The sequence below is a fragment of the Pungitius pungitius genome, chromosome 4, assembly GCF_949316345.1.
Source record: "Pungitius pungitius chromosome 4, fPunPun2.1, whole genome shotgun sequence".
NCBI classification, from domain to species: domain Eukaryota; kingdom Metazoa; phylum Chordata; class Actinopteri; order Perciformes; family Gasterosteidae; genus Pungitius; species Pungitius pungitius.
The window spans coordinates 24,031,392-24,044,721 of NC_084903.1; the positions used below are offsets into that span (position 1 = coordinate 24,031,392).

The 13,330-nt window shown below is 46.3% G+C and overlaps 3 protein-coding genes across 4 annotated transcripts in view; 1 reads left to right on the top strand and 2 right to left on the bottom strand.

The window, feature by feature from the left end:
- serinc4 (serine incorporator 4) overlaps positions 1-4,486 on the bottom strand; it is a 13,176-nt gene extending 8,690 nt beyond the window's left edge. Inside the window, exons 1-5 of one of the 2 annotated variants that reach the window (XM_037490507.2) lie at positions 4,288-4,486; positions 2,060-2,227; positions 1,260-1,438; positions 477-556; positions 1-86 (exon numbers count right to left, since the gene is read on the bottom strand). The exon at positions 1-86 is cut by the window's left edge and continues 8 nt beyond it. In XM_037490507.2, coding sequence (XP_037346404.1) covers positions 1-86; positions 477-556; positions 1,260-1,438; positions 2,060-2,227; positions 4,288-4,407 — 633 coding nt within the window. In that variant the 5' untranslated portion in view covers positions 4,408-4,486. Of the gene's footprint in view, positions 87-476; positions 557-1,259; positions 1,439-1,597; positions 1,986-2,059; positions 2,228-4,287 lie in introns of those variants that run through there. The other variant, XM_037490517.2, reaches the window with a different exon arrangement.
- Positions 4,487-7,649: 3,163 nt separating this feature from the next.
- hypk (huntingtin interacting protein K) lies at positions 7,650-9,194 on the top strand. Its single transcript, XM_037453131.2, has 4 exons — positions 7,650-7,855; positions 8,543-8,598; positions 8,692-8,743; positions 9,020-9,194. Exons 1-4 carry the CDS (start codon positions 7,694-7,696, stop codon positions 9,113-9,115), a joined length of 366 nt encoding a protein of 121 aa, XP_037309028.1. The 5' UTR covers positions 7,650-7,693; the 3' UTR covers positions 9,116-9,194.
- A 63-nt stretch (positions 9,195-9,257) lies between these two features.
- On the bottom strand, positions 9,258-12,891 carry mfap1 (microfibril associated protein 1). The gene is made up of 8 exons (XM_037453118.2): positions 12,688-12,891; positions 11,778-11,994; positions 11,552-11,696; positions 11,277-11,464; positions 10,739-11,008; positions 10,496-10,655; positions 10,220-10,309; positions 9,258-9,680 (listed from the first exon to the last, which is right to left on the bottom strand). Exons 1-8 carry the CDS (start codon positions 12,767-12,769, stop codon positions 9,501-9,503), a joined length of 1,332 nt encoding a protein of 443 aa, XP_037309015.1. The 5' UTR covers positions 12,770-12,891; the 3' UTR covers positions 9,258-9,500.
- Between the last annotated feature and the right edge of the window lie 439 nt (positions 12,892-13,330).

Sequence of the window (13,330 nt, forward strand, 5' to 3'; positions counted from 1 at the left end):
GTTCCAGGTGTGAGCAAAAGCTGTGATGAGGATGAGCTGGATGAGGATGAAGGCAAATCCTCCCACCACCCCAACATAGTGCCAGGCTGAGGAAGAAGAACACACAGGGACACACAGACAGAGACACACAGGGACAGACAGACAGAGACACACAGGGACAGACAGACAGAGACAGACAGACAGAGACACACAGGGACACACAGACAGAGACAGACAGACAGAGACACACAGGGACAGACAGACAGAGACAGGGGTCATGAATCAGCTCTGATCTCTCGCTTGTATCAACGACACATTTATTGTTCTCCAACACTTGAACTCAAGCTGCACAGATTTACGCTCCCACAATGCACAGCAGCAGCTCTCTGCTGCCCCCCGGTGGGAGGTACTCGCATCCCAGGCATCCCTCACTGAGGACCCGTGTCCCCGGCGTCCCTCAGGGGGGACCCCGTGTCCCCGGTGTCTCGGCCTCTCACCGTGCAGGAAGGACTCTGTCGGGATGAAGAAGGCGGCGCCGCACGTCATCAGCAGCGTGATGAACTTCACGAACCAGAAGCTGGAGGTCCACAGACGACAAGGGGAGACAAAGGTGGGGACACATTGTGGGGACACCAGGTCAGACGGATTCAATCCAAAGAGACGAGCTGTCTCTTTAATGTCCTTAAACACTTATAAACTGTTTGTCATTTAAACGTATCGTGAAGCTCTGCACCACTTTTCTTAGTCCATTTAATGCAAATAATTTTTTGTCACTGTTTCCTTTCGTCGTTTTGGTTTAAAAGGTCAGAATTTCCACGATCATTTTTTAAGGTCTTTTCTTTTAAATAATCTGTTATTCTAGTTTATCGTACGAACGCGTCTTCCAACCTCGGCACCGATTTAAATCCAACAATCCAGGCAGTGAAATCCTAATCTGGGACACGTCAGCGCTCTAATCGACTGCAATGGAAAGGGTGACAAAAGGAGCTTTAGAGTGAGCGGGTCAGGTGAGCAGGTGGGGGGGAGGGGGGGGCTATTTAAAGAAGGGCGTGTCTAACATTTACTGGTCGCTTGCTGATATTCGTATGATTTCTGGTTGGAATTTGTTCTATTGATCTGGGGTTTTCCCGTCCGTCATGCTGCGTTCAAGTGTATTAATGAATGTTAGTGAATCTGAACCACAACAATAATCAACTCCCACGTTTACAAAAGAACAAACACACTAATTACTGCCGCGTGGTTGAGAGGGAACGTCGGGGAGGAATAGTTTGCGCACTGACCCGTTGTGTATCAGCGCTCTGTAGTCCTGACTGGACTTCACGTCCACCAGGCAGATGGCCATCATCAGGTAGAAGCAGGAAGTGCCGAAGCAGACTCTGTAAACCGCCGAGTAGCCCACCAGCATCTCGCAGTGGCCCCCGCCGTGCGCCTGGTCGCACACCATGTTGAAGAAAGGCACCTGAAGCACACACGCATCTCACAGGCTTCAGCGTGATGGGCCTTCATTCACACTCAAAGCGCCTGTCTCTTTAAGGAGCTTCTCCCGCCAAACGATCCCGCCAAATGTTGTACGTTGGCATTGTGACGTTATGTCACGCACACACACACAAACACACACCTTCTGGAAAAACGACTGTAACACATTCAGAACTTGATCAGACGGCTGTGATACTTGTTCCCATCATGCAACTCTTCGACTTGAATGGTGCGTTCAAGCTCTGCTCAGTAACATAGAGAATCGGAACCAATTCAATCTGGTGAAATGACAATCTTTAGATCAACAGATAAATCTATTTGTTCCAAGTATATAAATACATATTTAATAACAAATATTAGATTTAGACATAATGTTTACACATACTATAAAATAGATATTAGAGAGGGAATTATGAACTTAACATTTAAAGCTCTAGGCAGCTTTATAGTGCATCTATAATTATTTTAAGCAAAAATATCAATATTTCTTTACTTTTTTCATTGCACATTTTCTGCATCGAGGGGGAGAACCATGTAAAGACATCACATCTAAAGCCCCCCCCCCCCCCCTCTGAGGCACATAGTAGGAAAAAGAAAGGCTCACGTTCTCCCTGACGAGCTCGGAGACGGTGCGGGACAGCATGAGGCAGGACACGGCGCAGCTCAGGATGTGGAACAGCGTGTACATGACCCGCGTGCTGGTGGACGACTTGACCGGAGGACAGAAGGCACAGCAGAGCGAGCAGGGGGCCGGTCCACAGCAGCAGCAGATCTGCATGTCGGGACCAAGATCACGCATCACGCACAACCTGCACGCCTCCGATCCACTTTCTATCGAGCCCTGCCATGATATTAGTGCTATCACAAGGTTTATCCTTTAGAGTGATTTAGCTTCTTGTGTCCAGCGTTTTTAAACCTTTTAAGCTGCAGGGACAAGACCTTCAAGATGGATAACGTTCTTTTGTTTAACTTGTGAAAATGTGATTCCTTCACCGTAGTCATCTGGTTTTATTCCATATGGACGCTGACTAATAAAAGAACAGTGAGCCAGTGAGACGGTTCTTCCTGAAGATGGAGAACTAGTTGAGATCTTGTTGCTTTTGGTTGGTTGGTATCAGAAAGCTTTGGTTCTATTCAATCATCATAACTAAATGTCTGTACGGTGTATCTGGGGCTTCATGCTGGTTCTCAATCCTTCTTGGACATGTGTGTTATCATGTGACTGCAGATACGCCGTTATTATAACTCATGCAGCTGGTAATCTGATGGTCGGAGGGGATTAACATCTTCTCATGACTGAAAGAGCATAAAGCCTTTTTTTGTGTGCAGAAGCTCAGGAATGATTTGATGCAGTAGAAGAAGAAACGTGATTAAAAAGGACATTTTGTCCAAATTTGGTCTCCATCTTTCGAGCTTTTAAAGAATCAAATATTCCCCAGAAATGATAATCTGGATTGTGTTATTCTCCTGTTGTTGTTTGCTCTGTGTCGCTCTCTAGTGGGACATGAATACGTTTAGTCCATCATCTCCTCTCTGACCAGCCAGTCACAAGGTGGAAGAAGAAGAATTACGTGACATTTTGTGCCGTTGCTGCTTAATTTATTATTAGTTTAGTTTAGTTTCCAATTAAAAAAAATTCTGATTATTCAACCTTCCTTTGGTCCATTTAAAGCATGTTAATCATGTTTATAAAGCGGTATTTGGACGTGAACATTGCTACGTCTACATTTCTGTGGTTCTTCAGTTTGAGGAGTCGCCCCCTGCTGGTCACTACACAGAAGTAGAGTCATTTCCTCATAGACTTCTATGGGAGCAGAGGAGTCGCCCCCTGCTGGTCACTACACAGAAGTAGAGTCATTTCCTCATAGACGTCTATGGGAGCAGAGGAGTCGCCCCCTGCTGGTCACTACACAGAAGTAGAGTCATTTCCTCATAGACGTCTATGGGAGCAGAGGAGTCGCCCCCTGCTGGTCACTACACAGAAGTAGAGTCATTTCCTCATAGACGTCTATGGGAGCAGAGGAGTCGCCCCCTGCTGGTCACTACACAGAAGTAGAGTCATTTCCTCATAGACGTCTATGGGAGCAGAGGAGTCGCCCCCTGCTGGTCACTACACAGAAGTAGAGTCATTTCCTCATAGACGTCTATGGGAGCAGAGGAGTCGCCCCCTGCTGGTCACTACACAGAAGTAGAGTCATTTCCTCATAGACGTCTATGGGAGCAGAGGAGTCGCCCCCTGCTGGTCACTACACAGAAGTAGAGTCATTTCCTCATAGACGTCTATGGGAGCAGAGGAGTCGCCCCCTGCTGGTCACTACACAGAAGTAGAGTCATTTCCTCATAGACGTCTATGAGAGCAGATGAGTCGCCCCCTGCTGGTCACTACACAGAAGTAGAGTAATTTCCTCATAGACGTCTATGGGAGCAGAGGAGTCGCCCCCTGCTGGTCACTACACAGAAGTGCCCCCCCCCCCCCCCGCATGGGCTTTTAAGGACTCCATACGTCGTGGTATGTGTGTGTCTGATATCTCTTCCTCCCTGTTCTTCCAACACTGAATAAAAACACACCGTCCTGCTGCCACTAACATTCACAAAGCATCTGATGTGGATGAATCAAAACAAACGCACTTTTCACTGTTATTTCAGTGACTTTTGTTAAAAAGGAAAAAACAATTACAGTGACCAGCTGCTTTTTCTTAGAAAAACATCTTTCTATTAAAGTCATGTCTGGAGCACTTAGACAAGAAATTCCTTAACAAAAAGGTTAAATATGGTCATTTACTAATACAAAAATAGCTGGACGGGGTAAAGTGGCGCCTGATGAGCTCTCACCTGATAGGCCACCATGTTGAGGAAGTAGCTGTAGGCGCCGCTGCCGTTCATCCCCTGGCTGCCCGACATCGTGCCGCTTAACAGCTTTTCCTCGGCCACGACGGCTCTACATTTGGCCATGAACGTCCCGCCGGGTTTCCCTGTTCCTTTTCTCGGCGTGCCAGCAAAGATGGCGTCCTCACATCCCGGCGGAGGCCCAGGGGGGCGGGGGGGGGGGGGGGGGGCACACAAACTTCTTCCAGAAAGGGCCTGGCAGTGGGGAAAGAGACGGGTCAAAAGAAGTCCCGCATGCTGCCCCTACATGCTCCGTATGCTGGATGAGGGGTCCGTCGGGTCCGGGCCGAGCCCGACCGGGAGCGCCGGCTCCGCGCTGCTCTCAGTCCGGCCTCGCGGGGGAAGGACTGCTTTTTCCGCCCATGTCCTGCGTGCTGTGGCTCTGCGGCTGTGTTGGGTGCTGCCAGGAAAGAGGGAGAGGTGGTGGCAAATGCCCGGCGCCCCCCCCCCCACTCCTCCTCCTCCCGTCCTCCCCCCAGTCAGATTAGAGTCTGTGAGGGGAGGAGGAGGAGGAAGAGGAGGAGGAGGAGGTCGACAGGGACCGTGTGTCTGTCCCATCTGTCCCTCCCTTCCCCCAGCGCTGCACAGACCCACAGCGGGATTGGGCAATACGCTGATTTAATCCAGATTTACAGAAGTTAAACAATTAACCCTGTGTGATTCGTGCATGTCAGACCCTGTGACTTCTAACCCCCATCGCGCCTCCGTTTCCATGTTTAATCGGCTCTTATCCTCAGATCCAACGGTCCCTTTAATGCAGAGGTGGGTAACAGGTGGAAAAGTTTTAAAGAGACATTAACGTAAAAGTTTTAGCTTCGAACCTTGAAATAAGTCATTGTTTTTGTGCTTTATTCCCCCTGAATGCTCTTTTTTTGTTGTGCCCTCGCTGTTCGAAGAGAAAAGAGCAGCGAGGAGAGAGTCAGATTAGATTTGCGGCGGGGGGCGGAGCATCGGGATAATCCCGTCCTCTCGGTGGGGATGACCTTCCACGGACTCACCGGCCCTGTTGATGTTTCTCTCGGAGGTTCGACCAATCAGACGGCAGAGATTTGTCCCACCTGGTGGGACACTTTCTGCCGGGATGATAATCCGACCGGCTGACTTTCAGCTGGTCGTCTTCAGCAGCTGAAAACATTATTTCATCTTTCTGTATTCTGTACAATATGTATTTCTGGGATGTAGCATAGCATAATGATAAACTTCAAGATTAAAGTAGAACAAGTGTGGATTCAAAAGAATGAGAACGATTGGGCAGCATGAATCAAATCAGCCTCAAAGCCCAAATGTGGTTCTGCTGATTCTCCACAAGAGGCTTCCCCATCGGCCCGGTTCCCTTTCTAGGAAGGAGAGGTCGAACGAGCCCACACAGGTCGACTGAGAGGTCAAACGAGGGGCCGATCGACCCGGCTGAGATGCAGAAACAAGACTGTGGGGATTATTAGTCTAGAACAGCGTTTGGACACTTGTCCCCTTCGTCTTGATCCAGAGCAGATTGACGTTGTTAAAAACAACCAGAAATAGACGTTAATTCTGCAGGACGTTTGACCATAATCCAGAGTGAGATTAAGGGTATTGTGCACAATACCCTTAATCTCACTCTGGATTATGGTCCCAACACAAATGCACAACCAGAGACCCCCCCCCCCCCCACTGTGATCAACACATGCTCCGAGCAGCATTCCTGGGGGCCCCCCTTTCACTCTCGGGCGATCACTGCTGCATTGTGGGAGAGGGGGTCGCAGCAAAAGGCCACAAACAAAAAGGACAAATGAGCGGATGCAAAGAGGCGCCTGAGTGAGAGAACTCAATCTGAGGTCCAACGGCTGGCTCAACTCCAAGCTCACGTAGGAAAGATCATCCATTCATTGGAGTCTTTCTGTGGAGGAACAAAGGGGGAGCGGCTAGTGACCGTGGGGGGGGAGGGGGGGGGTGAACTGAGAGAACGATGACGTTCTTAATACACAGAAAAGGATGAAGAGAGCAAAGCGTAACCAAAAGAAACTGAACCAACGTGGAGATCACTGCTGCAGTGTTTGGGTGAATGAATGAATGTATTTAAATTATACTGTAAAGAGAAACCTGGGCAAATAATGAAGCATTACAATAACTGTATATATATAAATAGATAGATGTAGACATATATATATATAATGATGTATGAGTTTGTGCAGTAGTATTCTTTTCTTGAAGCTACTGCTTTTATTATTTATTACTTTCTCTCTACCTGAGGGCTGGAGCCGGGTCACAGCAGGGTGATGGGGTTGCCATGACGACGGCGATGCCTCTCCTCCCAAAGCGGCGGCATTCGAGCATGCAAACCCACACAGCGCTGAAGGGGGGGGGGGGGGCAGAGCACCTTTTTTATTTATTTTACAATCATCTGGCTGTGGGTCTGAACAGGCTGAGAGTCCGTAAACGTGTTGCTGTTGAGTACAGGCGGTAAACTCCACTTCTTCAGCACATGAATCAGACCTACGCACACACCTTACATCGGATTATATCAAACCTTTGACTTTCCAAGTGAACTTGTTGTTGTCTTAGGGAAAAAGCAACTAAAAAAATGTTGTTAAGTTAATTTCTACTTCCTGTTTTCTGGAGTGTTCACCTTAAGTTTGTGGGCTTGTCATCATTGAAGGTGTGTAGTTGTTAACATGATATCTCTCTGCCTTTAGACTCTATGGATAAAGATAAAGATATTTACGGTCAATTTAAAGAGAAACTCATAATTGTGACCTAGTAGCTCTAAGTTCTACGTCATGGTTATGAAGAGATGTCAAGTCATAACTATGAGATACTAAGTCATTTTGCATTATAATGGCTTAAAGGGTCAGTGGTCGTCAATCGGTGTGTTCAGATTATCTACAGATTTAAACACAGTTATAAATTTTCCCTTAAAACATATTCTGAGTTCAACTCCAGTTTTGGCATGAACATCGTGAGATACAAATAGCTTCACTGTGTGAGAGTTTGTGATCATTGGATGAATCTCCAGTTTGTTTTGGTTGGTTTACGTCACTATAGTGCCATGTCAGCAAATGCAGTCCTATGTTTTTACTTTGAGCTTTCCTTTAGCTTTCTGCTCTGTGTGCTTTTCCAAAAAAAGAAGAATATATATAGGAAACGTTATATATATTTTTATTTTTCTAAAAAACTCTGAGCTAACTCTATGAATATATATATAACATACAACAAAGTCACTGAATCCTACTTATTGAGAAATAAATGTCCGTATATATTTCCCTAATAGACGTATTGCTCCGTATGAAATCCTCTTTTCTTTCGGTGTTACCTGGCTTTCCCTCCGACGCTTGCCGGAACCCTTCTTTTCGTTCCGGGCCTCAATAGAGTAATCATGGCGGCCGATGGAGACGTCGATTTGGACCTCGAAGCCGACGAAAACTGCACCGGAAAACCGGCAGAGAAGCCCCGTAAACATGACAGCGGCGCCGCGGACCTGGAGAGGGTCACGGACTACGCGGAGGAGAAGGAGATCTCCAGCTCTGACTTAGAAACGGTGAGAGCTCTGCGCTAACATTAGCCAGGAAACATGCGGCCACTGCGGGCTAAGTTAACGTTACACTGCCGGTACTTCATCTCCGATACAGAGCCTCTTGAAGTGAACACGCGGTGTACTTTGTCTTTATGAGGGGGCTTCATTTTTTAATTCATAAAATGCTGTTATGTGCGCTGTAATTGTGAAAAACGACAATCAACTTTGTCGCTAACCGCATCTTAGCTAACTAGCCAGCTAGCTAAAGCTAGTTTACCCAATTTGCGTCATTGTCGTAAACTTTACGACGGAGCGTAAAGCAGGTAGTTTACAGCAATGAAATATATAAATTAACAACCGATAAACACTTAAAACCATTGCACAATACGTCATATAATTCAAACACAATCAGCCAAAGGATCAGTAAAATGTTATCTTGTTGATTGAATTATTTTGTGTTTAGCTGCATCACATTGCGTGCAAGTCTAAAAGGTCAAAGGTCATGAAATGTCATTTTCAGCTTCAGTATTGTAATTAAGTTAATTTAGATGATACGTATATGTAGTTTAGTTTGGGGCCTCACGTTTCTGTCTATTTTTGCTGTATTTTATATTTCAAAACCTGTTAGATTTAAATGAATCCTGTAATTGATGAGAAAATGGTTTTTAGTAAATAAGCATTCATTGTGTGTTGTGGTGATCTGATTTTCAGGCGATGTCGGTGATCGGAGACAGACGGTCACGGGAGCAGAAAGCCAAGCAGGACAGGTGAGTCAACGTGGACCGAACCCGCCTTCATTCATTAAGAGTGAAAATAACAAACTGAACACGTTCTAACTAATGAACCCGGTGTGTTTTCAGAGAGAGAGAGTTGGCCAAAGTCACCATCAAGAAAGAGGACGTGGAACTAATTGTAGGTTTTTACTTTAATGATGGTTTTAAATTCATTTATCATTTGTTTAAATTCCTAACTTTGAGGAACACATGACTTATTAAATTACCCCTTTAATAACTTGTTACTTTGAACTATGAAACATAAACAGCAACTTGATTAAAACTGTGTTTAAATATAATAATTTGGACTGGTTTGAGATGAATCTGGGTGTGAAGTTCTGATGAAAGGGGGGGGTAAGAGGGAGGTATGATGGGATTATGCTGACTCTTGGCACGTTGTGATGTCACCGTACAGATGTCGGAGATGGAGATCTCGAGGTCGGTGGCGGAGCGCGGCCTGAGGGAACACATGGGCAACGTGGTGGAGGCGCTGGTGACTCTGACCAACTGAACAAAGACGCCACAACGTTTCTCTCTCCCCCAAATCTGAACTCTTGTTTTGTTTTTTCAATAAAAGTTGACCTGCTTCAGTTTGTGCCTTTCTTCAGATTTAAAGTTGTAATTACTGTTTAGCTCTCAATGAGACAAAACGATGGAAATACAAGTTTTATTCAACACAAATGAAAGAAAATGAAATACAGGCGAGCGTTGCAGCTGCTTTTTACAGGATGACAACCCGGTGCTTGAAAAATAAAAGTCAGCAGGACGTTTAATCCGTTTGGTTTCAGTCATTCTGCCTCAAGTAGGTTTTTTGGGTTGGAACGGGTCCGTTGGCTGCTTTGATCCAGCAGCGAGAAACAGTCTCTGGGGAGTCGCGCCCCCCCTCCCCTCGGTCCTCAGGTCTTCCTCTTCTTCACGGTGGGCCGGTCGAACACGTCCCTCACGCCCGCCGCCTTCTGCTTGAAGAACTTGCTGTTCTGGGCGCTCTCCTGGGCCCAGGCCGAGTCGAAGGAGGTGGTGTCCTGGTCCACCAGGTGGGTGTACTTGGTGCGCCCGGAGCGGCCAAAGTTCTTCACCTGGGGGGGGGGGCAGGGAGATCGGATCAGACAACTAGACCTTTACTTAAAAGACCATTTTAGCTGGTACAATAAAACTGAAAGATGCTTCTACTTTAATGGGTTAAATGTTTATTTTCGTTTTAGTTTCTCTTTTTGCAGCTTAAAGTGACATGCGAGTAAAAAGGGATTAATGATCTAGTTTAATGTCACAACAAAACCAAGGACATACTGTCAGCCATAAATCTTCTTCCACCATGTTTTTGGTAATAGAATGTTGAAAAATTTAACTTCACCAGCTCATCACTGACATTAAGAGGGTTCTATCAAATGTTATGTTTACATATGCAAATTAGGGAGTATCTATTGGTAAAATTGGGTAAATTTAAGAGTAATATACAGAGCCAAAAAAGACAAAGTAGTCAAACAAATGGTGTGGGAGACCAAAATGTGGACCAGTAACGTTTCTTAGGGTTCTTTTCATTACAAAACACACCCAAATATTCCTTGCGACCTCCCGCCATGACGCAAAAGTGTATCTTTGATGAAGTTCGACTGACCTGCATGACTTTGGGGAGGATGGTTTTGTTGAAATGGTCCTCCAGAGTCGGCGCGCTGAAGTCTCTCTTGTACACGTTCTCCTCCTCATCCTGAAACAACAATCTGGTGCATTAATATATAATAATAATAATAATAATCTTATCAAACAAAACGAGATCTAAGACATTTGAATGCAACGGATTCTTACAATAAGGAATAACTAGTGATGGGCAATAAAAGATGGAAACTATCTTCTTCATGCTGTAGATGAATAAAGCACTAAAGTGCTCCCTCACCATGAAGAAGGCTCCTCTGTGGTAGTACTTCTGGAGGAACTTGTATTTGCCCTTGCTGGCTTTGTTGGTGACTTGCTTGCCGCTGTTGCGGAGCTCGGCGCGGCGCTCCTCCTCCGTCAGGTTGTGGAACCTCTCGATCTCCGCCTTCTCCTTCTCCATGCTGCGGATCAGACGCACACGTCAGGCTCCTCTCGCGCCGCCCTCGCGTCATTTCGGGGGAAGCGAGCGGGGGTTTCTACTCACACTTCTCGGACCTCTCGGTCCCTCTTGATGCGTTTCAGCTCCCTGACCTTCCAGCCTTCGTACTCCTCCTCCTCGTTCTCGCCGTCCGTGTCCAACGCGTCCAGAGCGGCCAGCGTGCGCCGGTTCTCCTCAAACTCCTTCTTGGCCTCCTCCTCCACGATCTTGAGGGTGTAGCGCCGGCGCTCCTCCACCTGCTTCTTGGCCTCGGCCTCCAGCTCCCGCTGCTTCAGCTCCTCCGCCTCGCGCTCCGCCACCGTGACTCGGTCCTTCCTGCAGGGACATCCTCGTCAGTCACGTCTACCATGTGTTGTTGTATGCTCGGAATAGAACTTCAGTCAGGTGACCCGTTTAAATATCTATAGTAGATTTAAATATCAGTACGTGGGTTTCATTTTACATAAATAACGGCATTCTTTTTCACGTTCAATCTGTTTATTTCATTGTAGAAACACTTTAAGCTTCATTTTTTGTATAAAAGGGTGTTATACAAATAAGTTGAAGGATTATTTTCTTGTTCCGATGAACAAACAGTTCTTACTTGCGGATGAAGACCGGTTTGAGCCGAGGCTCCGCTTCATCCTCGCTGTCGGTGTACTCCTCATATTCCGACTCGGACTCGGACTCCGCCCCCGACTTCCCCTCCTCCTCCACCTCCATGACCTCCATCTCCTCGTTCTTCCGCTCGGTGGCTCGCTGGCGCATCATCGATCGCCTCCTCTCGATTTCCTGCGCAGGCGGAGAGAGAAAAGCTCTTCTTAGCATAAAGAAGACGAACTGAATGTGACCAGCGCCTCACTAAGAGAGCACACGTACCTCGTCGTCCACTTCCTCCTCTTCCTCTTCCTCCTCCTCCTCACTACTCTCCTCTGGGTGCTCCGGGTGCCACGTGCCTTCATCAGAGTCCTCGCTGCTCTCGGCAACGACTTCGGGCTCCGCGATCTGTCTGTGTCTCGCCAGCCTGAGGACAGAAAGAATCAAACCCGGCGTGGTCAGATCGCGGTGTGGCCAGCGTTTCCGGGTCACATGGGCGACTCGTCACCTCTCCTCCACGTCCTCGGAGACGCGGTTGAGCAGACGCTTGAGGCGCGGGTCGGAGACGTCCTCTTCCTCCTGCTTCACCTCTGCCTCCTCCTCCTTTCCCTTCTTCACAAACTGGAAGTCCTCGTCCTCCTCGTCGGACGACTCCATCGGCGCGTAGTCGGGGCGTTTGCCCGACACGTACCTCTTCACCTTCACCTTCTCCATGGAGAGCTCACCTGGAACACAAAGACACGCCGATGAGGTCCTGTTCCTTTAGGAATGACTGACTCACTTTGTCTAATGAGTAATGTTACAATTATGTCGAGGGTCACAATTTCAGTTATAACTATTAAGTAACTTCATTCATTCCTAAAATACTACAGAACCATAACAGCTGTTAACATTTGTGGTGTTTAAATAGATAAATAAATAAATAAACGATTTTGACAATACATCGAATGCCAAAAACAGGTTTGCAAAGGTCAGTTTTCTCTTTTATAAATGGATTTAACTCTTGAATAGCGTGTGTATTAAAATCCTTGATGGCTGGTGGTTTTACATTTTGGTGATTTGATGCAAACAACAATTTGGAAGATATATCTGCCATTTATTTTATAGTGGAAGAGATGTTCGGGAATGTGGGGAATATTTATTGGATGTTTGATAGAATCTATTTTTATAACATAATAACTTTGTTTATACGGTTCACTTTTACAAGGTAAGCCGTGCTGCTGATTTCAATGAAGTTCATCAAAACTACAATAGAAACAACCCAGCGTGTGCGCGTGGACACCCAAACACCAAAGACATTTAATGAAGTGACTGCTACGCGTCTTATAACGAAACAACTAACTAAGCTAGCAGGCTAACAACTTAGCAGGCTAACAGCTTAGCACGCAGCTAGCCCCCCGTTAGCTCCCGGCTATTACCTTTCTCGTTCCGGACCGGCACGGCTCCGGCCGTGGACTGGATCGGGGGAAGCTTCATGTTGAGGGCCTCGCGACTCGACATGGCTGCCTGGGAGACGGTATCCACCGAATTAACGCTCAAATAGAATGTATTCAATGGCACAAAATGAGCTCGTCGCTGCTCTCAGTCAACCGGAAGTTTGGCGAACCCACCGACGAGCCGGCGGACCGGAAGTTGATTTGTTCCGACGGACTCTTCCTCTCAATAGAGAAACTCGCAGTAATTAAAACAAAACTACATCTAACTGACTTTGTAGACCTTGTGTTCTATTATTCTGTGGTTATTGTCAAAAAAATAAACAATAAACCCACATTTTAATTAGGGATTATAAGTTAGTTGTTTCTCCTTAATAAGAGTGATTGTTTTGGTTTGTAAAGGTTCTGAAAATACGGCCAAATGATGCCCAAACAGTTTAGTGTTTGTTTTGTCCACCCATCTATTTAGTTGATGATGGATTTTCATTCAATTACTCTTGCATTTCCATGTTTTGAGTGCAACATTTGGAACGTAACTAAGCCCTCAGATAACTGTAGTGAGGTCAAACTTATTATTTCCATCTGAAATGTAGTGGAGTTGAAGTATTAAGTTAAAGAAGGAGGAGAA

Coding starts and splice junctions, on each gene's coding strand:
- hypk (XM_037453131.2), top strand. CDS start 7,694: ATGGCGGCCGATGGAGACGTCGATTTGGACCTCGAAGCCGACGAAAAC. Junction 8,599..8,691: donor CAGAAAGCCAAGCAGGACAG/GTGAGTCAACGT, acceptor GTGTGTTTTCAG/AGAGAGAGAGTTGGCCAAAG. Junction 8,744..9,019: donor AAGAGGACGTGGAACTAATT/GTAGGTTTTTAC, acceptor GTCACCGTACAG/ATGTCGGAGATGGAGATCTC.
- mfap1 (XM_037453118.2), bottom strand. CDS start 12,769: ATGTCGAGTCGCGAGGCCCTCAACATGAAGCTTCCCCCGATCCAGTCC. Junction 11,697..11,777: donor TCCGAGGACGTGGAGGAGAG/GTGACGAGTCGC, acceptor TTCTGTCCTCAG/GCTGGCGAGACACAGACAGA. Junction 11,009..11,276: donor AAACCGGTCTTCATCCGCAA/GTAAGAACTGTT, acceptor ATGTCCCTGCAG/GAAGGACCGAGTCACGGTGG.